Below are 21923 nucleotides of genomic sequence, written 5' to 3'. Positions count from 1 at the left end.
GCCCAGAAAGATACATTTTGGCAAGGAGAGACAGAGAACATAATGGGGAAGGGAGATAGGTACTCTTAATAAGGGATAGCATTAAATTATGTGGGATTTTGATGGATGGCACCTCCAGACAGTGTGTAATGGGTAAAATTATGTTGTAAGGAAATATATAGTGGTACTCGTATTCCACAACCCTTCAAGGAACAGTGGTAACCCTAAGCAAATGTACATTGATGATATTGATGGAACATTCAGGATAATGAGGGAGGCAGTGACAATCCCTTAATGAAAATGATAAAGGGGGACTTCATGTATAGCGGAATAGACTGGGAGAACCAAGATGCTCAGAGAGACAGAGATACGATTTCCTTGGTTATGGACTACAGAACATTCTATATCAACATGTTGTGGAACACAAAAAAATCAAAGGGAAGATGCACCATCATTGCTGGACCTCCTCTTTATACAAAATAGCATGTAAGTAGACCACATCAAACATACGAAACACCCAAGGAAAAATGATCCTGTTGTGATTGATTTTGACTTTGGTGGAGGAGGAAGCAAAGAACCTTAAGAGAAAATACAGTAATGGCAGCTATATAAAGCTGGTGTTGCTGCACTCTCTCATATATTCTATAGGTATTATTTTGGCCACTGTTCTTGTGAGCTGTCTGAAGTGTCCCTGCCCCCAAAGACTTGCTGATGTTTCCCACATATTCTTTGTGGAGACCAGCCATTCCATAATTAAACATTATGATACATCCTTCTTCTATTGAATGTCTAGGCTTTGGAAGTCTCTTCTTCTGTTTTCTCTTCCATCACTGTAAAGCCTTTCTGTCTTTAAGAGTCAGATCTACAAACACCTGCAGAACCCTCATTGATTTCCACTCTTTGATTTCTACTCTCTTGATTTTTCACCAGAGATGACCTCTGATTGGTTCATGTATTGCCCGTGCCTTGTCAGTCACCACAAAAAAAAGGGAGAAAAGATGGAATCAGTATTAATAAGATAAGGGATGAGAAAGGTGAATGCTTATCAACTTTAGTGCTGTTTTCGTAAGGTGCACCTATATGATATACTTAACGTTTATCTCTTTTGTGTAATTAGGTGCATTGTGTATGAATTTGTTACTTATGCAAGCCATGAATAAGCAGTTAAAAGTGGTCAAGGGTTGGGGGACTCCAGTACATCATATAAGAAACCTGAAAAGGGTTACTGAAAGAAAACTCATGTTGATGTAAAAAATGCTATACACACTATAAAAGGATTGTTTGTAGAATGAATATGAAAGAATATATGATTGATTATGCTGTAGCATAATGAGTTATACAGGCTATATGTCCCAGATGTTTTTTATTACCTTAGAAAAAAATGTTTGCTTTCTTAGAAAGATTTTTATGAATTGCACACTGACAGTACAAAGGCTCTCTGGGTTCCTGGGGATAATCATAAAAAGGATGACTAACAACTGGTTCAAACCCTGCACAGTGTGATACTGTGTACTCTGGTATATACATTGTAGTATTATATATTCTACTTGTAATATAGAATAGTTTATATGAAGTATATGTACTATAGTACAGTAATATGTTGAAAATATATTTTTGTGTTTATAATTACCTCAGGAGGAATTTCTTTGAAATAATGATGGTGTTGCCCATGACTTCTTTCTGAAGGCCTCTGCAGCCTAAGCCTGTACTGTGTTCTGTAGCAGGGAAAGTGGACTCTTTTGAAGTGAAAGTTTTTCTTTATGAGATTGATCCCATTTGATATAGACTCAGTGATGATGACTTTTCACTTTATTCTCCTAACTTAGCTAATGTTGCCCTCCAATACAATAACGCTATCAAGTAAGAACGGAAAAATGGATATGTTTATGCCTTCATATGTAAGAAATATAAATATGTATACAGGGCTTGATAGATAAAATGGGAAACTGAGAAATGCTATTGGCAGTCATTCAGTACATGGAGGTGACAGTGGGATTGCTGTCACTAGGTATTAACAAGAAAATGATCTCCACATACACTTTAACAACTCAGTCACATTTTACCCCTCATTGGATCATGCTACCTGTAACTTCATTGAATCTGTCTTAATTGCTGATACTAAGAGCTTTAATTTGCCCTCAGGTATGTTTACTACACATCTTTTTATCTACCATTTCATTATATATAAAAATTATCAAGACTCATAACATAAGAAGAGTAGTTGAATATGCATCTCACTACCCAGGCCAACCACCCCTTCACTATCCGCTTAACCAAAAGGCACCCTTCCCCTATTTCCCTTTAATGGGTGGGCTAGTGTTTACCTGTGCATGGTAGTACACAAGCCTATTTGCTTGTGTTGGGATTTAAGAACTTTATCAGCTGTTTGCACCTGATGAGGTGGCTTGTCTCTGTAAAACATTTCATGTACTGTGCAATGAAAAATACATGTTACATTAGATTATCTGAACTTCTACTGAATTGCAATTTTACTTTCATATACACACATGCAGGTGCTCCAGTCTCATGATAATTCGACTTATGATTTTTCAACTTTACGGTGGTGCGATTGCGGTATGCATTCAGTAGAAACAGTACTTTGAATTTTGAATTTTTATCTTATCACATGCTAGTGATATGCAGTACAATACTCTTGTGATGTTGCATAGTGGCAGCATGCCACAGCTTCCAGTCAGCCATGCTATCATGAGTGTGAACAACTGTTACTAAACAGTGTGCTGTGTTGCCAGTGTTTTGTGTATGTGCATCCCATCATTTTTACAAAATGCCCATCTGTGTCTCCTGCCTTTGGTGAGAAGAGGAAGGCAATTACTCGAGATGAAGTTAAAGATAATTGCCTAGCATGAAGGCAGCAAGCCAGTAATGCTGGAAGTGGCAATCAAGTATGAAAAAGAAAATACACACACACACACAAACACACACACACACACACACACACACAAAACACACACACACACACACACACACACACACACACACACACACACACATACACACACACACATATTGGGTTGTTAGTGGACTCTGGTTCCTCAAAGTTATTCTGTCAGTGAAAACTCTCCTCAGAGAGCTTCCCACTCCAAGAGTCTACATTTCCTTGCTACTGGAAGTAGAACAGCCTGGGCTGCAGAGCCTTTAGAAAGAGGTTCTGGGTGATCTGGACTCTTTTATAGGAATTGGACTAGGAGTAACTATAGATGAAATATATATATTATCTATGGATTCAAATAACCATCAGACAGGGTTTTTGGTGTATTGACTTGTATGTGAAAAGAGAAATCACTATTTGTGCACTCAAAGATGGTTGTGTTTGTTGGTAAATTAGTCCCAATATTGTTTGCATATGAGGCTTATGTCTAAGATGACAAAGTATAGAAGTGGTTGAATATGTTGGAAATTGAATTTTAAGGACTAGAATTTGAATGTTAAGGACTCTGTTAAATATTGCCCCTAAAATCCAAAGGTGCAGTATGCACAAAAGGGGAGACCACCTTAAATACCCAAGACCCAAGACTAAAGTGTTGCTTTTAATTATGAACATGGACTTTACAGTAGAAAAGTTTAAGACTGTGCTAGACAAGTACCATCAAAGTGTACCAAAACAGCCAGACCATGGGGTCTATGTGGGCTGGCAGGCTGTGGCTTCCAACAGCTGGTTGACCAGGGACCCAATTCAACAAACCCCAAAGACTTCATGAAGTATCCACCCAACTCCTGTACAGCACTAGTGACTGGAGACTTCAGTAAAGCATATGATAGTTTCCCAATGCAATCTCAATCTTAAAAACTTGACACACCCCTCCACAACATTGACAGAAAGTGGGTTGCCATTTTCACAGCTGCCATGTCACCTTCACACACTCTGACATCACATTTTAAACACTTGCACCCTACAGTGGAGTTCCCCAAGGAATAGTTCTTTTTCCACCTGTCTTCAATATATACCTATACAACCTCCCAATACAGCGCCTCTGCTATACATCACGATGAAGGGCATTCTGCATGCAGACAACCTTAGAACCACAACACAACACCCTGATGCTATAGTAGTGACTTCAGATGTGCAGCACTGCACATAGAACAGAATGTATGCATCTCATTAGAAGTCTTCCATCACTCTTAATCCCAGACAGTCACTCTCACTGAACAAAACACCAACCATTCTAAGCATCACATACAACACACACACATGACATTCACTTACCTTATTGACATTAACACAAAAACAACAAACTGAATGGCACCATATTTGGATGAAAAAATGAACCCCACAACTTCCTCGACAAACATTTTATCTGGTACACCTGAAATACATCCCTGAACTAACACACCTCCCACTCATACCACATCATTACTAACCACAAACCCCAAGCAGAAATGAAAAGCTTACTTTGCCTCTTACTGTAGTAACCTTTACTCTGAACCATCAACAAATATGAGTGACTAAACACCTGCTGAAATAACCCTACATGCACCACATGACAGACCTCCCAACTCGACATATACCAGTGAGAAACCAAGCTCAGCTAAAAACAGCCACACACTCCCACCTGAGCTTGGACATCATTGATTACTACAACACTAAATGCTGTTTTAGCAATCCCACAACCCTTCACGCCCATAATACAACAACCATAAAGAAGACCACAAGCACTTTGTACTCAAGTGCCTTGAACTCTTTACACATAGACCCAATCATATCACAACTCTCTTTGACCTATGGTCCCAATTGGTGGACATGGCCATGAAGCTGGAGCTTCATGGAAATAGAAGGGACTCTTGGGGTTGAAAATATTTATTTATTTATTATACTTTGTTGCTGTCTCCCGCGTTAGTGAGGTAGCGCAAGGAAACAGACGAAAGAATGGCCCAACCCACCCACATACACATGTATATACATACACGTCCACACGCACATGTACATACCTATACATTTCAACGTATACATATATGTACATACAGATATTTATACACATGTACATGATTTTATCCCTGGGGATATGGGGATTAAGAATACTTCCCACGTATTCCCTGCGTGTCGTAGAAGGCGACTAAAAGGGGAGGGAGCGGGGGGCTGGAAATCCTCCCCTCTCTTTTTTTTTTTTTTTTTCCAAAAGAAGGAACAGAGGGGGCCAGGTGAGGATATTCCAAAAAAGGCCCAATCCTCTGTTCTTAACGCTACCTCGCTATCGCGGGAAACGGCGAATAGTATGAAAAAAAAAAAAAACCATGATTCATTTATTATCATTATACTTTGTCACTGTCTCCCGCGTTAGCATGGTAGCGCAAGGAATTAGATGAAAGAATGGCCCAACCCACCCACATACACATGTATATACATACACATCCACACACACACATATACATAACCTATACATTTCATTGTATACATATATATATACACACACATACATATATACACATGTACATAATTGATACTGTCTGCCCTTATTCATTCCCATTGCCACCCCGCCACATGATGAAATACCAACCCCCTCCCATTGCATGTATGCGAGGTAGCACGAAGAAAAGACAACAAAGGCCACATTCGTTCACACTCAGTCTCTGTCTGTCATGTATAATGCACCGAAACCACATCTCCCTTTCCACATCCAGGCCCCACAGAACTCTCCATGGTTTACCCCAGACACTTTACATGCCCAGGTTCAATCCATTGACAGCACGTCGACCAAGGTATACCACATCGTTCCAATTCACACTATCCTTCCATGCCTTTTACCCTCCTGCATGTTCAGGCCACAGTCACTCAAAATATTTTTCACTCTTATCTTTCCACCTCCAATTTGGTCTCCCACTTCTCCTCGTTCCCTCCACCTCTGACACATATATCCTTTTTGTCAATCTTTCCTCACTCATTCTCTCCATGTTACCAAACCATTTCAAAACACCCTTTTCTGCTCTCTCAACCACACTTTACCACCACACATCTCTCTTACCCTTTCATTACTTACTTGATCAAACCACCTCACACTACATATTGGCCTAAAAATCTCATTTCCAGCACATCCACCACCCTCCGCACAACTCTATCTATAGCCCACACCTCGCAACCATATATCATTGTTGGAACCACTATTCCTTCAAACATACCTATTTTTGCTTTCCAAGATAACGTTCTCGACCTCCACACATTCTATAACGCTCCCAGAACTTTCACCCTCTCCCCCACCCTATGTTTCACTTCCGCTTCCATGGTTCCATCCACTGCTAAATCCACTCCCAGATATCTAAAACACTTAACTTCCTTCATCATTTCCTTCATTTTTTCTCCATTCAAACTTACCTCCCAATTGACTTGCCCCTCAACCCTACTGTACCTAATAACCTTGCTCTTATTCACATTTACTCTCAACTTTCTTCTTTCACACACTTTACCAAACTCAGTCACCAGCTTCAGCAGTTTCTCACCCGAATCAGCCACCAGCGCTGTATCATCAGCGAACAACAACTGACTCGCTTCCCGAGCTCTCTCATCCACAACAGACTGCATACTTACCCCACTTTCCAAAACTCTTGCATTCACCTCCCTAACAACCCCATCCATAAACAAATTAAACAACCCTGGAGACATCACATCCCTGCCACGAACCAACATTCACTGAGAACCAGTCACTATCCTCTCTTCCTACACGTACACATGCTCTTTCATCCTCGATAAAAAGTTTTCACTGCTTCTAACAACTTGCCTCCCACACCATATATTCTTAATACCTTCCACAGAGCATCTCTATCAACTCTTTATCATATGCCTTCTCCATATCTATAAATGCTACTTACAAATCCATTTGCTTTTCTAAGTATTTCTCACACACATTCTTCAAAGCAAACACCTGATCCACACATCCTCTACCACTTCTGAAACCACACTGCTCTTCCCCAGTCTGATGCTCTGTACATGTCTTCACCCTCTCAGTCAATACCCTCCCATATAATTTCCCAGGAATACTCAACGAACTTATACCTCTGTAATTTGAGCACTCACCTTTATTCCCTTTGCCTTTGTACAATGGCACTATGCAAGCATTCCGCCAATCCACAGGCACCTCACCATGAGTCATACATACATTAAGTAATCTTACCAACCACTCAACAATACAGTCACCCCCTTTTTTTTAATAGATTCCACTGCAATACCATCCAAACCCGCTGCTTTGCCGGGTTTCATCTTCCGCAAAGCTTTTACTACCTCTTCTCTGTTTACCAAATCATTTTCCCTAACCCTCTCACTTTGCACCTCACCTCGACCAAAACACCCTATATCTGCCACTCTTATCATCAAACACATTCAACAAACCTTCAAAATACTCTCTCCATCTCCTCACATCACCACTACTTGTTATCACCTCCCCATTAACCCCCTTCACTGATGTTCCCATCTTACACACTTTATTTACCTCCTTCCAAAACATCTTTTTATTCTCCCTAGAATTTAATGATACTCTCAGCCCAACTCTCATTTGCCCTTTTTTTCACCTCTTGCACCTTTCTCTTGACCTCCTTCCTCTTTCTTTTATACATCTCCCAGTTATTTGCATTATTTCCCTGCAAAAATCGTCCAAATGCCTCTCTTCTCTTTCACTAGTAATCTTACTTCTTCATCCCACCACTCCACTCACTATCCTTTCTAATCTGCCCACCTTCCATGCTTCTCATGCCCCAAGCATCTTTTGTGCAAACCATCACTGCTTCCCTAAATACATCCCATTCCTCCCTCACTCCCCCTACGTCCTTTGTTCTCACCTTTTTCCATTCTGTACTCAGTCTCTCCTGGTACTTCCTCACACGAGTCTCCTTCCCAAGCTCACTTACTCTCACCACTCTCTTCACCCCAACATTCTTCTTTTCTGAAAACCTCCACAAATCTTTACTTTTGCCTCCACAAGATAATGATCAGACATCCCTCCAGTTGCACCTCTCAGCACATTAACATCCAAAAGTCTCTCTTTTGTGCGCCTATCAATTAACATGTAATCCAGTAACCCTCTCTGGCCATCTCTCCTACTTACATACGTATACTTATGTTTATCTCTCTTTTTAAACCAGGTTTTCCCAATCACCAGTCCTTTTTCAGCACATAAATCTACAAGCTCTTCACCATTTCCATTTACAACACTGAACACCCCATGTACACCAATTATTCCCTCAACTGCCAAATTACTCACCTTTGCATTCAAATCGCCCATCACTATAACCCAGTCTCATGCATCAAAACTGCTAACACACTCACTCAGCTACTCCCAAAACACTTGCCTCTCATGATCTTTCTTCTCATGCCCAGGTGCATATGCACCCATAATCACACATCTCCCTCCATCCTTTTTCAGTTTTACCCATATCAATCTAGAGTTTACTTTCTTACACTCTATCACATATTCCCATCACTCCTGTTTCAGGAGTAATGCTACTCCTTCCCTTGTTCTTGTCCTCTTACTTACCCCTAACTTTACTCCCAAGACATTCCCAAACCACTCTTCCCCTTTACCCTTGAGCTTCCTTTCACTCAGAGCCAAAACATCCAGCTTCCTTTCCTCAAACATACTACCTTTCTTTCCTTTTTTCTCATCTTGTTTACATCCACACACCAAATATTTAGACACCCCAATTTGAGCCTTCGAGGAGGATGAGCACTCCCTGCATGACTCCTTCTGTTTTCCCTTTTAGAAAGTTAAAATACAAGGAGGGGTGGGTTTTTAGCCCCCCAGCTCCTGTCCCCTTCAGTTGCCTTCTACGACTTGTGAGGAATGCGTGGGAAGTATTCTTTCTCGCCTATCCCCAGGGATATTTGTATATCATGTTATTTCCTTTGAGTATGCTGGGTTCTGGGTTATATGGCTTTTCAACAGGTTGTTGATCATGATGTTCTTATGATAGATGACCAGTGCAATGGTGATCTGATCTGATGAAGTGCTTATTCATCAGTCATGAAGACAGGAGACATTTGATTGCTTAAGTTTAGTTTGATTGAGGTACCACCTTCAGTCTTGGAGCGGATTGTTAAAGTCTCATCAAAGTACATCTTCATATTGGTTTGGATGTCATTGTTAGTGTATCTATTGTCATCCTTTATCATTTATGCTTATTGTACTTACTCATGGAGGGTTCTCAGCTTAAGCAAGCTCTATTAATTGCTGTAAGACCTTATAACACTCACTTTGTAGCAGTTAATCCTAGTTTCATAGATGAGAGAATGAATTTATTTGGATGTATCAAATATCACAGCAAAAGGGCTTAAGCAAGTGCTGTAGTTTTTTGATAAAAGACAAAGAAAAGCTCTACCCAATTAAAAGACTGTTTTTATGAACTCCGTAACTGCAGAACGTGTCTGCTGAATATGTTGCTATGTCAGAAACATGGCAGCTGTTGGTATTGTATAGTAGTTTTATTTCAATTAATGTGGAGGATGGTATCAACAGTTGACTATAGGTATGAACAAGAGATACAACTGAATTTAGGAATAAACGAAAGAACCATGTAATGCTTGTGGATTGTAGTGCTGAAACTATATAGCTTAAACACTGACATGAATTTACTTCTCCGGATGCTAGTGTTGTTACTTTGTAACACACATATCAAGACAGAATAATCAAATCGAGAATAATCAAATCGTATAACAGAATGATAAATTTTTTACATTATATAATGTATTTATGATTTACTTATACCAGCTAATATATTTTTGGAAATTGTAAGGTTTTGATGAATATAAATTTTAATAGTGAAGAGTGACAAGCACGTTTGTCACTTGTTATATCTGTCATAGACCTTAAGTGTCTTGGACATAAACTTGTGTAATAGGTTTTAGTAATTTTTTGGAAATGGGCTTGAATTTCAAGATAAAATAGTAATTGTCTGCATGGTGTTAACAACATACATGAATGAGGCACAGCAGTTTTGTTGTGGTCTCTTTGCAGTGGCGGATAGTGAGTGTAACAGGGTCAGCCGGCATTGGTGGGGTGACGGGGGAGCCGAAACGCAAGTATCCTTGTATGTATTGTGGTAAGCTCTTCCTTCGTCGTGGCCACGCCAGCCAACATGAACGCCAGCATACTGGTAATCTGCCGTACTCCTGTGAAATCTGCAACAAGAAATTTATCAACAAATCGCATTATGATTACCACATGATTCGTAGTTTGGAGCATCAAACCAATCTTAGGAACTGTAGTATTTGAATGAGCTGTTATGGTATGGCTAAAAGATGAAATAGCCAGATTTGAAGGGTGGAAGGAGACCAAGCTTGCCGGCTGCATGATTAGTAAATGATGCCAAGCTTTTGTTTTATTGCAGGGGGGTTGTGGTGGTGGTGGGGGTAATGATTATGGTGAGGAAGAGGTGGTTAAGGTTCTGGTGGACAAGGCATTTTGTCTTGTTCCACCTTTTCCTTATCAAGATCACCCTGCATCCAGTAGTAGTGGTCCCTGCCCCGCCATCAGTGCCCCCCAGCAGGTAGGCTTCAGCTGCCAGGTGTGTGGCCAGATCATCCAGAGAAGAGACAATTATCGACGACACCTGCGCCTGCACTCTGGATTGTTGCCATTCCAGTGTCATCTTTGCCCACGACGCTTCAACACTCGATACCATCTGCAATACCATCTGAAGCGTAGTAATGTGCATGCAGCTGCATCTGACACTGAGCGGACTGGTGCGCCAGTGACTCATGCATGAACTGGAAGATGTTGATTTAAGAAATACTTGCAACTAGTATCCTTGTCATAGGTGTATATATATATATATATATATATATATATATATATATATATATATATATATATATATATATATTATACACATATGTATATATATCGTGAGATTAGCTACCAATTTTTTTTTTCATCTTTTTAGTACTATATCCATAAACAAGTTTTTGTCACTGAACAGCTGACCTTAATATTGAACTGGAACGTGAAAGTGAAATTTCATACAAGTGATATTTTTTTATTATGCAGTTGAACAAGTGTTCTTGTAAATATTTACCATCAAATAAACTGGTTAAGAATAAGAAGATAACCTAACAAAGTATTTACATTGCTTTATTTTATTTTTTTTCCTTTAACAACAGGTAAGAACATCTGGTCATTTGGTATCGCACCTTAATGATGCTGTTTAGAAAAGTTGCAGTTGAAAGTTCATGTCACACAGTAGGTGACTTAAGATGAATATGATGTGTGGATACAAGACAGTGGATAGAAGGATTGGAAAAGTGTAGGTGGGAAAGGGAACAAAGAGCGGCTTGGTGAGACCAATCTTTCATTTGTTGCAGGACTATGGCATGTATCTGTTCATCCCATCTTTAAGAGGCACTGAAGATCCCAAAATCTTCAAGTGCACATTCTGTGAGAAGACGTTTCAGCGGCGAGCTAATGCAGTTCGTCATGAAAAAATTCACACTGGGGAGAAGCCCTTTGTGTGCACTCTTTGTGGTCGTGGGTTCATCACGAAGGCCAACTTGATGTACCACATTGAACGTAGCCAGGAGCATGCATCTCATCGCATTACCCCCAATCAACTAGCAGGCACCAGACCAGTACATATGTAAAGCAACCATAGGCTCTGATGATATGGATGATCTGGAAATCATTGTGCCTACCATACTTTTTTGAAGATCATGGTAGAATCGAAAATATGACTGTGGGTTCTGTAAAGGATTATTGGGATGGGTGGGTTCTGCGACCCATGTAACTGCTGTAGCCACTGTAGAGATGCTGGCTAAGGCAGGTCTCCTCTCGTTTATTGCAGGGTTCGTGGCAAGCCTGCCACTTGGATTGGCTCAGGGACCCAGCTGGTGGTGACAGCAGCCGCCCCTTTGTGTGTACCTACTGCCGGAAGGCCTTCAAGCGAAAGGATCATCTCTTAATACATGAGAAAGTGCACACCGGTGACAAGCCTTTTGTGTGTGAAGTGTGTGGTCACCGCTTTGCACAAAAGACTCACCTTCGAAATCACCTCACCAAACACTCAGAAGTGCGTGCCCATGCATGCCTTGTTTGTGGCAAACGCTTCAAAAGGAAGGACTCACTTAAGATACATGAAAAAATACACCATGATGAAAACAATACCTGTGCCATATGTGGACTTGTTTTAGAATCTCGTGATGGCTGGCGTGCTCATCTGGCATCGCACTATCAGATGTAGCATTTCTGGTGGCAGCTAGAAGTATTTGATGCTGCATTGTGACAAGCACCAGATAGCCAAACCTAAAAGGCCAAAAAGCATTCCAGTGATGCAGTACCTTGCTTTTAGTTGGGAGGACTGTGTTTGGGTGGGAGGTGGTAGAGCCGCCTGGTGGTGATCTTGCTAAGCAGCTCTCCTCTGCTCTGTTCCAGGGGCTGACGGCTGCCCTCAACTACCACATGGCCTCGTTGGATGAGGAGACGCTCAGGCCACATCAGTGCGTATATTGTGGGCGTCGTTTTAAGCGTAAAGATCACCGCATCGAGCACGAAAGGATCCACACAGGCGAGCGCCCTTATGCGTGTCGACTTTGTGGCCGTGCCTTTGTACAGAAGCACCAGCTAATGAGTCATGTGCGACGCAAGCATGCTACAGATCCTACCTTCCCTAGGCCGTATCCACCTGCCCCACCACCCCCAGCACCTCCCACTTCTCATCACAGTAGAAGTGATCAACAAACTCATTATTAGCTGAACCAATTAACACAAGCAGAAAATGAGAAAAAATACCAACAGATGTGATTCCAGCTTGTATAATACCTACAGGATTGTAATATTTTTGAATGCTTTTAGTTTTGACATTGAGTATGCATTTTTCACTCATATACATATTTATTTATATATTCAAATAAATTTGTGTATATATATATATATATATATATATATATATATATATATATTTGCAAGAAGTACACAAGTAATTATTGTACATAAGATGCAGGTAAAACCACAAAGAAATGGAAAATACAAAGTGTGAAACCCTTGACAATGCACAATAAGAAAAGTGTTTAACACTTCATATTTACCGCTTCCATGTGATTTTACCTGCATATATATATATATATATATATATATATATATATATATATATATATATATATATATATATATATATTTTTGCTTTGTCGGTCTCCCGCATTTGCGAGATAGCGCAAGGAAACAGACGAAAGAAATGGCCCAACCCACCCCCATACACATGTATATACATACACGCCCACACACGCAAATATACATACCTACACAGCTTTCCGTGGTTTACCCCAGACGCTTCACATGCCCTGATTCAATCCACTGACAGCACGTCAACCCCGGTATACCACATTGATCCAATTCACTCTATTCCTTGCCCTCCTTTCACCCTCATGCATGTTCAGGCCCCGATCACACAAAATCTTTTTCACTCCATCTTTCCACCTCCAATTTGGTCTCCCACTTCTCCTCGTTCCCTCCACCTCCGACACATATATCCTCTTGGTTAATCTTTCCTCACTCATTCTCTCCATGTGCCCAAACCATTTCAAAACACCCTCTTCTGCTCTCTCAACCACGCTCTTTTTATTTCCACACATCTCTCTTACCCTTACGTTACTTACTCGATCAAACCACCTCACACCACACATTGTCCTCAAACATCTCATTTCCAGCACATCCATCCTCCTGCACACAACTCTATCCATAGCCCATGCCTTGCAACCATACAACATTGTTGGAACCACTATTCCTTCGAACATACCCATTTTTGCTTTCCGAGATAATGTTCTCGACTTCCAAACATTCTTCAAGGCTCCCAGGATTTTCGACCCCTCCCCCACCCTATGATCCACTTCCACTTCCATGGTTCCATCCGCTGCCAGATCCACTCCCATATATCTAAAACACTTTACTTCCTCCAATTTTTCTCCATTCAAACTTACCCTTGACCCTCAACCCTACTGCACCTAATATATATATATATATATATATATATATATATATATATATATATATATATATATATATTTGCTAACCTCTCTTCTCTTTCACTAATAATCTTACTTCTTCATCCCACCACTCACTACCCTTTCTAATCAACCCACCTCCCACTCTTCTCATGCCACAAGCATCTTTTGCGCAATCCATCACTGATTCCCTAAATACATCCCATTCCTCCCCCACTCCCCTTACTTCCATTGTTCTCACCTTTTTCCATTCTGTACTCAGTCTCTCCTGGTACTTCCTCAAACAAGTCTCCTTCCCAAGCTCACTTACTCTCACCACCCTCTTCACCCTAACATTCACTCTTCTTTTCTGAAAACCCATACAAATCTTCACCTTAGCCTCCACAAGATAATGATCAGACATCCCTCCAGTTGCACCTCTCAGCACATTAACATCTAAAAGTCTCTCTTTCACGCGCCTCTCAATTAACACTTAATCCAACAACGCTCTCTGGCCATCTCTCCTACTTACATACGTATACTTATGTATATCTCGCTTTTGGACGATTTTTGCAGGGAAAAAATGCAATTGAGTGGGAGATGTATAAAAGAAAGAGACAGGAGGTCAAGAGAAAGGTGCAAGAGGTGAAAAAGAGGGCAAATGAGAGTTGGGGTGAGAGAGTATCATTAAATTTTAGGGAGAATAAAAAGATGTTCTGGAAGGAGGTAAATAAAGTGCGTAAGACAAGGGAGCAAATGGGAACTTCAGTGAAGGGCGCAAATGGGGAGGTGATAACAAGTAGTGGTGATGTGAGAAGGAGATGGAGTGAGTATTTTGAAGGTTTGTTGAATGTGTTTGATGATAGAGTGGCAGATATAGGGTGTTTTGGTCGAGGTGGTGTGCAAAGTGAGAGGGTTAGGGAAACTGATTTGGTAAACAGAGAAGAGGTAGTAAAGGCTTTGCGGAAGATGAAAGCCGGCAAGGCAGCAGGTTTGGATGGTATTGCAGTGGAATTATTGACTGGTTGGTAAGGTTATTTAATGTATGTATGACTTATGGTGAGGTGCCTGAGGATTGGCGGAATGCGTGCATAGTGCCATTGTACAAAGGCAAAGGGGATAAGAGTGAGTGCTCAAATTACAGAGGTATAAGTTTGTTGAGTATTCCTGGTGAATTATATGGGAGGGTGTTGATTGAGAGGGTGAAGGCATGTACAGAGCATCAGATTGGGGAAGAGCAGTGTGGTTTCAGAAGTGGTAGAGGATGTGTGGATCAGGTGTTTGCTTTGAAGAATGTATGTGAGAAATACTTAGAAAAGCAAATGGATTTGTATGTAGCATTTATGGATCTGGAGAAGGCATATGATACAGTTGATAGAGATGATCTGTGGAAGGTATTAAGAATATATGGTGTGGGAGGCAAGTTGTTAGAAGCAGTGAAAAGTTTTTATCGAGGATGTAAGGCATGTGTACATGTAGGAAGAGAGGAAAGTGATTAGTTCTCAGTGAATGTAGGTTTGCGGCAGGGGTGTGTGATGTCTCCATGGTTGTTTAATTTGTTTATGGATGGGGTTGTTAGGGAGGTGAATGCAAGAGTTTTGGAAAGAGGGGCAAGTATGAAGTCTGTTGGGGATGAGAGAGCTTGGGAAGTGAGTCAGTTGTTCGCTGATGATACAGCGCTGGTGGCTGATTCATGTGAGAAACTGCAGAAGCTGGTGACTGAGTTTGGTAAAGTGTGTTAAAGAAGAAAGTTAAGAGTAAATGTGAATAAGAGCAAGGTTATTAGGTACAGAAGGGTTGAGGGTCAAGTCAATTGGGAGGTAAGTTTGAAGGGAGCAAAACTGGAGGAAGTAAAGTGTTTTAGATATCTGGGAGTGGATCTGGCAGTGGATGGAACCATGGAAGCGGAAGTGGATCATAGGGTGGGGAAGGGGGCGAAAATCCTGGGAGCATTGAAGAATGTATGGAAGTCGAGAACATTATCTCGGAAAGCAAAAATGGGTATGTTTGAAGGAATAGTGGTTCCAACAATGTTGTATGGTTGCGAGGCGTGGGCTATGGATAGAGTTGTGCGCAGGAGGATGGATGTGCTGGAAATGAGATGTTTGAGGACAATGTGTGGTGTGAGGTGGTTTGATCGAGTAAGTAACGTAAGGGTAAGAGAGATGTGTGGAAATAAAAAGAGCGTGGTTGAGAGAGCAGAAGAGGGTGTTTTGAAATGGTTTGGGCACATGGAGAGAATGAGTGAGGAAAGATTAACCAAGAGGATATATGTGTCGGAGGTGGAGGGAACAAGGAGAAGTGGGAGACCAAATTGGAGGTGGAAAGATGGAGTGAAAAAGATTTTGTGTGATTGGGGCCTGAACATGCAGGAGGGTGAAAGGAGGGCAAGGAATAGAGTGAATTGGATCAGTGTGGTATACCGGGGTTGACGTGCTGTCAGTGGATTGAATCAGGGCATGTGAAGCATCTGGGGTAAACCATGGAAAGCTGTGTAGGTATGTATATTTGCGTGTGTGGACGTGTATGTATATACATGTGTATGGGGGTGGGTTGGGCCATTTCTTTTGTCTGTTTCCTTGCGCTACCTCGCAAACGCGGGAGACAGCGGGGAAAAAAAAAAGATTTGCTAACCGTGTTGTCACAATGATCAGTGAAGATAAAGCCCATGCTGGAGACATAAATGAATGAATGTGTGAGCTCTATTTTTTGGCCCATAACCTAGGATCCTCTGTGAAGTATAAGACTTTCCTGACAAAGATTGTAAGTTATTGGCTGAAGTATAGAGCTATCTGATTTATTTGTTTATTTCACCAGTGTGGTATTTTATACATACATATATATATATATATATATATATATATATATATATATATATATATATATATATATATATATATATATATATATATCTGTCTATCACATCATACCCTCTGGATTTAAACCACTACCATTGTGTGGGAGCCGGGGACATCAACAACTAGGCTATGGAGCCCCATTGCACACACACACACACACACACACACACACACACACACACACACACACACACACATACACACACATTTCTGACTGATGTGGGTAAAAATGAAAGTGGATGGTAAGGGATGGATGATTATTAGTGCTTGTGTACCTGGTCATGAGAAGAAAAATCATGAGGCAAGTGCTTTGGGAGGGGCTGACTGAGTTTGTCAGCAATTTGGTACAAGAGACTGGGATGGTTGATTTGAATGTGGAGGTGAGTTTTGTGGCAGGTGAGGGTGTAATTTGGGGCGTAAGTTATTCAGTATTTTTAGTGGAAATGTTAAACAGCATCTGGAGTTGTGTTTGGAAAATGGACTTGTGATTGGGAACACCTGGTTTGAAAAGAGGGACATACACAAGTATACATATGTGGGTAGGAAAGATGGCAGGAGACATTATTAGAATGCATGTTAATTGATAGGCAAGTAAAAGCTTGTGAGATGTCCGATCGCTATATTGTGGAGGCAGGGATGAAGATTTGTAGAACTTTTAGGAAAAGAGACAGTATCGTTGAGAAGTAAGTGGTGAAAGTAAGTGAGCTTTGAAGAAAAACTTGTGTGAAGAAATACCTGAAGAGATTGAGTGTGAAATAGCAGAAGTTGAGAGTTAACAGAGTGAGGGGAATGGGTGAGGAATGGGAGGTATTAGGGAAGCAGTGCTGGCATGTGTGAGAGATGCGTGTGCCATGTGAAAGGTGGGAGGTGGGCAGATTAGGAAGTGTAGTGAATGGTGGAATGAGGAAAAGAAGTTGCTCGTGAAAGAGAAAATGGGGGGGGGGATCAGTATTTACAGTGAAGAAATACAAATGATTGGGTTATGCACAAGATTAAGTGGCAGGAGATTAAGAGAGTTGCAGGTGTTGAAAAAGAGGGCAAATGAGAGTTAGGGGTGAGCAAGTATAAATAAGTTTAAGGGAGAATCATATGTGCAAAAAGCAAGAGAAGAAATAGGAACATTGGTGAAGAGGTGGAAGGGGAAGTGGTAACATGCATTGATTAAGTGAGGTGAGAAAGTGATTATTTTGAAAGACTGTTGAATGTTTTTGATGATAGGGTGGTAGATGTAGGTTGTTTGGGTTGGGGTGGTATACAAAGTGAGAGTCATATAGAGTGTTTGGTGAAGAGAGAAGAGGCTGTGAAAGCTTTACATAAAATGAAATGCAGCAGGGCAGTTGGGGTGGATGATATTACTGTCGAATTCATAAAGAAGGTAGGTGATTGTGTTGTTGATTGATTAGTTTGGATTTTCATTGTATGTTTGGGTCATGGTGAGGTACCTGAGCATTGCCGAGCAGAATGCATGTATAGTGCTGTTGTAATAAGACAAGGGGATAAAGGTGTAAGTTTGCTAAGTGTACCCTATGAGTTGTATGGCAGGGTAGTGATTTAGAGGTTGACGGCATGCACAGGGCATCAGATTGGTGAGGAACTGTTGGATTCAGAAGTGGCAGAAGATGTGTGGTTCAGGTTTTTGCTTTGAAGAATATAAATGTAATGCCTAAAGAAATGGATGGATCTGTATATGGTACTAATGGATCTGGAGAAATCATATAATAGGGTTGATAGAGATGCCTTGTTGAAGGTCTAAAGAATACTAGGTGTGGGAGGAAAGCTGCTTGAAGCATTGACAACTTTTTGTCAAGGGTGTAAAGCATGTGTATAAGTATGAAGAGTGAATAGCTCCAAGTGAAGGTTGGTGTATGGTAGGAGTGTGTTATACCTTGATGGTTGTTTACTTTGTTTCTGGATGGGGTGGTGAAGGAGGTAAATGTGAAAGTATTGTAGAAAGGGACTTGTTTCTGGATGGGATGGTGAAGGAAGTAAATGCGAAAGTATTGTAGAAAGGGGCAAGTGAGAGGCCTGGGAATTGAATCAATTGTTATTTGCAGATGATGCAGATCTGGTAGCACATTCAAGTGAAAAACTGATGATTTGAGTTTGGAAGGGTGTGTGAAAGGAGGAAGTTGAGAGTAAGGATGAAAAAGATCAAGGTTATTGGATTTAGCAGAAATGAGGAATAGTTTAGTTGGCTTGTGCATTTCATTGGAGAAAATTTGGAGAGTTGAATTGTTTTATGTGACAGTGAGTGGACATGGCAGCGATTGGAGCCATGGAAGTGGAAGTGAATCATAGGTTGGGGGAGGAGGCAACAGTTGTGGAAGCACTGAAGAATGTGTGGAAAAAGAGATTGTTATCTGGGAGGGCAAAAATGGGTTTGTTTGAAGATTCGGTAGTCCCAACATGATTATATGGATGTAAGGCATGTACAGGAGATAAGACTGTGCAGAGTAGGGTAAGTGTGTTATAAATGAAATGTTTGAGGACAATATGCAGATTGATGGGGTTTGATCAAGTAAGTAAAGAAATGATACGAGAGAGGTGTGATGATAAAGAGAGTGTGGTTGAGAGAGCTGAAGTGGGTGTGCTGAAATGAGTGAGGAAAGGTTGACAAAGAATATATGTTATTCCTTCAAACATGAATCTCCTCCAGATAAAAAGTTTTCATTGCACGCATTCTTCAGTGCTCCTAAAACTTTGCCCCTTCCCAGCCCTATGACTTGCTTCTGCTTCTATGGTTCCATTTGCTGCCATGCCAATTACAATTACATGTATCTAAAACTTCTGTTCCTCCAAGTTTTCAACATTCAGACTCACTCCCTAACAACTTGGCCCCAACCATGCTAAACCTAACAACCTTGCTTTTATTCACATTTACTCTCAACTTCCTCTTCTCGCACTCTAAGAATATCAGTCACCCACTTCTGCAGTTTCTCACCCAAATCTGCCACGTTTGCTGTCTTATCATCAAACAACAACTGGCTCATTTCTCAGGTCCTTTCATCCCCCATAGATCGCATACTCACCCCTCTCTCCAAGGCTTGCATTTACCTCCCTCACCACCCCATCCATAAACATAGTAAACCACCATGGTAACATCACAACCCTGCCACAGACGAGCCTTCTCTTATTACCATTCACTCCTCTCTCTTCTTACTCGTACACATTCCTTACACCATCGTAAAAACTTCTCTGCATCTAGCAGCTTTCCTCCCGCACCATATATTCTTTAGATCTTCCACAAGGCATCTCTATCAATCTCACACACACACACGTATTATCAGGCTCCATGTGCAAGTGGTTACACAGGAAGTGAAAAGTCACTTTTGCCCGGGCTGTATCATAAGGAGTACAGCCTCATATAAGAACTTCATTCCATAAGAGTAAATTTTTATGATACTGGAAGTAGCACATGCACATCTTTATAATGGTCATGGTGTAATTATAAATAGATGCATACGTATTCACCATTTCCCACATCAGGAAGATGGGAGCAGAAACATAAGAGAAAAATAGCCCTTCTGTGCACATGCATTCTCTTTTACTCACATCTTTACAATGTACTGGAACCAGAGCCTGCTATCCACAGTTTGATTCATAGACCTCTACATATGCCCAGGTTCTGCCCATTGAGAGTACACCACCACCTGTTAACCACATTTATACATTTATCTGTAAGATTAAACATCGGACCTCAAGTAAAAGACATAGCTTATACCCGCCATACTCTTCAGCAATCTCTACTCCTAGATTATCCCATCCTCAGCAGTTGTAGCACACACTGGAATTACCTAAAATACACTAAACAATTGCCCTTACATCTCATTCTTAATGTTTTAACTTGTAAATATGATATTGTGTTTATGCATGTAGGACACTCTCTCTCTCTCTCTCTCTCTCACAGAGCTGGGGGAATCCATGGAAAGGTCTTTGGGGCCTGGTTGTGGATAGGGGGTTGTGGTTTCTGTACATTGTATATGACAGCTAGAGAATGGTTGTGAAAGAATGCAGCCTTTCTTTGTCTTTTTATGGTGCTATATTGTTAATATGGGAAATGATGTACAAGTATGAAACACACACTTGCATACATACATACAGTAATACCTCTGTTATCTGAAATGCTTGGGAAAATCAGCCATTTCAGGTAAAATTTCCAGTTATTTGAGGTTTTTGACAATAGTGATGAATAACTCAGAAATTGAAATCTTTTGAAATGTTTTACATACATGTAAATATTTTATGTACTGGAAATGATATATGTAGACAAATATGAAAATGATAAAGTCCTTCACAAGTGCTGCCATGATGGCCTTAGCCAGCCTCTTGCACAACTCCATCTTTTCAAGGCTAAAGTGATCCTCTTTTGCTTTCACAAAATATACAAATGTGCAAGACCAGCACTTACCACCATTCCAGAAAGCATATGGTTGATGGTAACAATCAGTGGTACCACAAATCACCAGGTAGTGAGTACAGTAATCACTGTGGCGTGGTATGTGTGCGATCTGGAATATTGTATTGTCTTAATTTTCCAATATTTTTCTGTAATATGTTAAAGGGTTGCCAACTGAAATTGAAAAATTGAAGAGTATAAGTTGTTTTGAACATGTTGTCTTGAATTACTGATAACAGAGGTTTTACCATATATATATATATATATATATATATATATATATATATATATATATATATATGGTAAACGCGGGAGACAGCGGCAAATATATATATATATATATATATATATATATATATATATATATATATATATATATATATATATATATATATATATATTTATTTATTTATATTTATTATACTTTGTCGCTGTCTCCCGCGTTTGCGAGGTAGCGCAAGGAAACAGACGAAAGAAATGGCCCAACCCCCCCCCATACACATGTATATACATACGTCCACACACGCAAATATACATACCTACACAGCTTTCCATGGCTTACCCCAGACGCTTCACATGCCTTGATTCAATCCACTGACAGCACGTCAACCCCGGTATACCACATCGCTCCAATTCACTCTATTCCTTGCCCTCCTTTCACCCTCCTGCATGTTCAGGCCCCGATCACACAAAATCTTTTTCACTCCATCTTTCCACCTCCAATTTGGTCTCCCACTTCTCCTTGTTCCCTCCACCTCCGACACATATATCCTCTTGGTCAATC

The 21923-nt window shown here is 40.6% G+C and overlaps 1 protein-coding gene across 31 annotated transcripts in view; it reads left to right on the top strand.

Moving 5' to 3' along the window:
• The window catches only part of LOC139746704 (uncharacterized), a 385796-nt gene that overhangs the window by 122831 nt on the left and 241042 nt on the right, over positions 1-21923 (top strand). The window contains exon 6 of one of the 31 annotated variants that reach the window (XM_071658177.1): positions 12342-12864. The exons of 27 other annotated variants lie outside the window; for them this stretch is intronic. In XM_071658177.1, the coding sequence (XP_071514278.1) occupies positions 12342-12659 (318 nt within the window). In that variant the 3' untranslated portion in view covers positions 12660-12864. Of the gene's footprint in view, positions 1-9932; positions 10280-10305; positions 10816-11278; positions 11978-12341; positions 12865-21923 lie in introns of those variants that run through there. 3 more of the 31 variants (XM_071658186.1, XM_071658169.1, XM_071658188.1) reach the window with 3 other exon arrangements.

Source organism: Panulirus ornatus, chromosome 66, assembly GCF_036320965.1.
Source record: "Panulirus ornatus isolate Po-2019 chromosome 66, ASM3632096v1, whole genome shotgun sequence".
NCBI classification, from domain to species: Eukaryota; Metazoa; Arthropoda; class Malacostraca; order Decapoda; family Palinuridae; genus Panulirus; species Panulirus ornatus.
The sequence above is the reverse complement of the archived record's forward strand: the minus strand, read 5'-3'. Positions and strand labels throughout refer to the sequence as shown.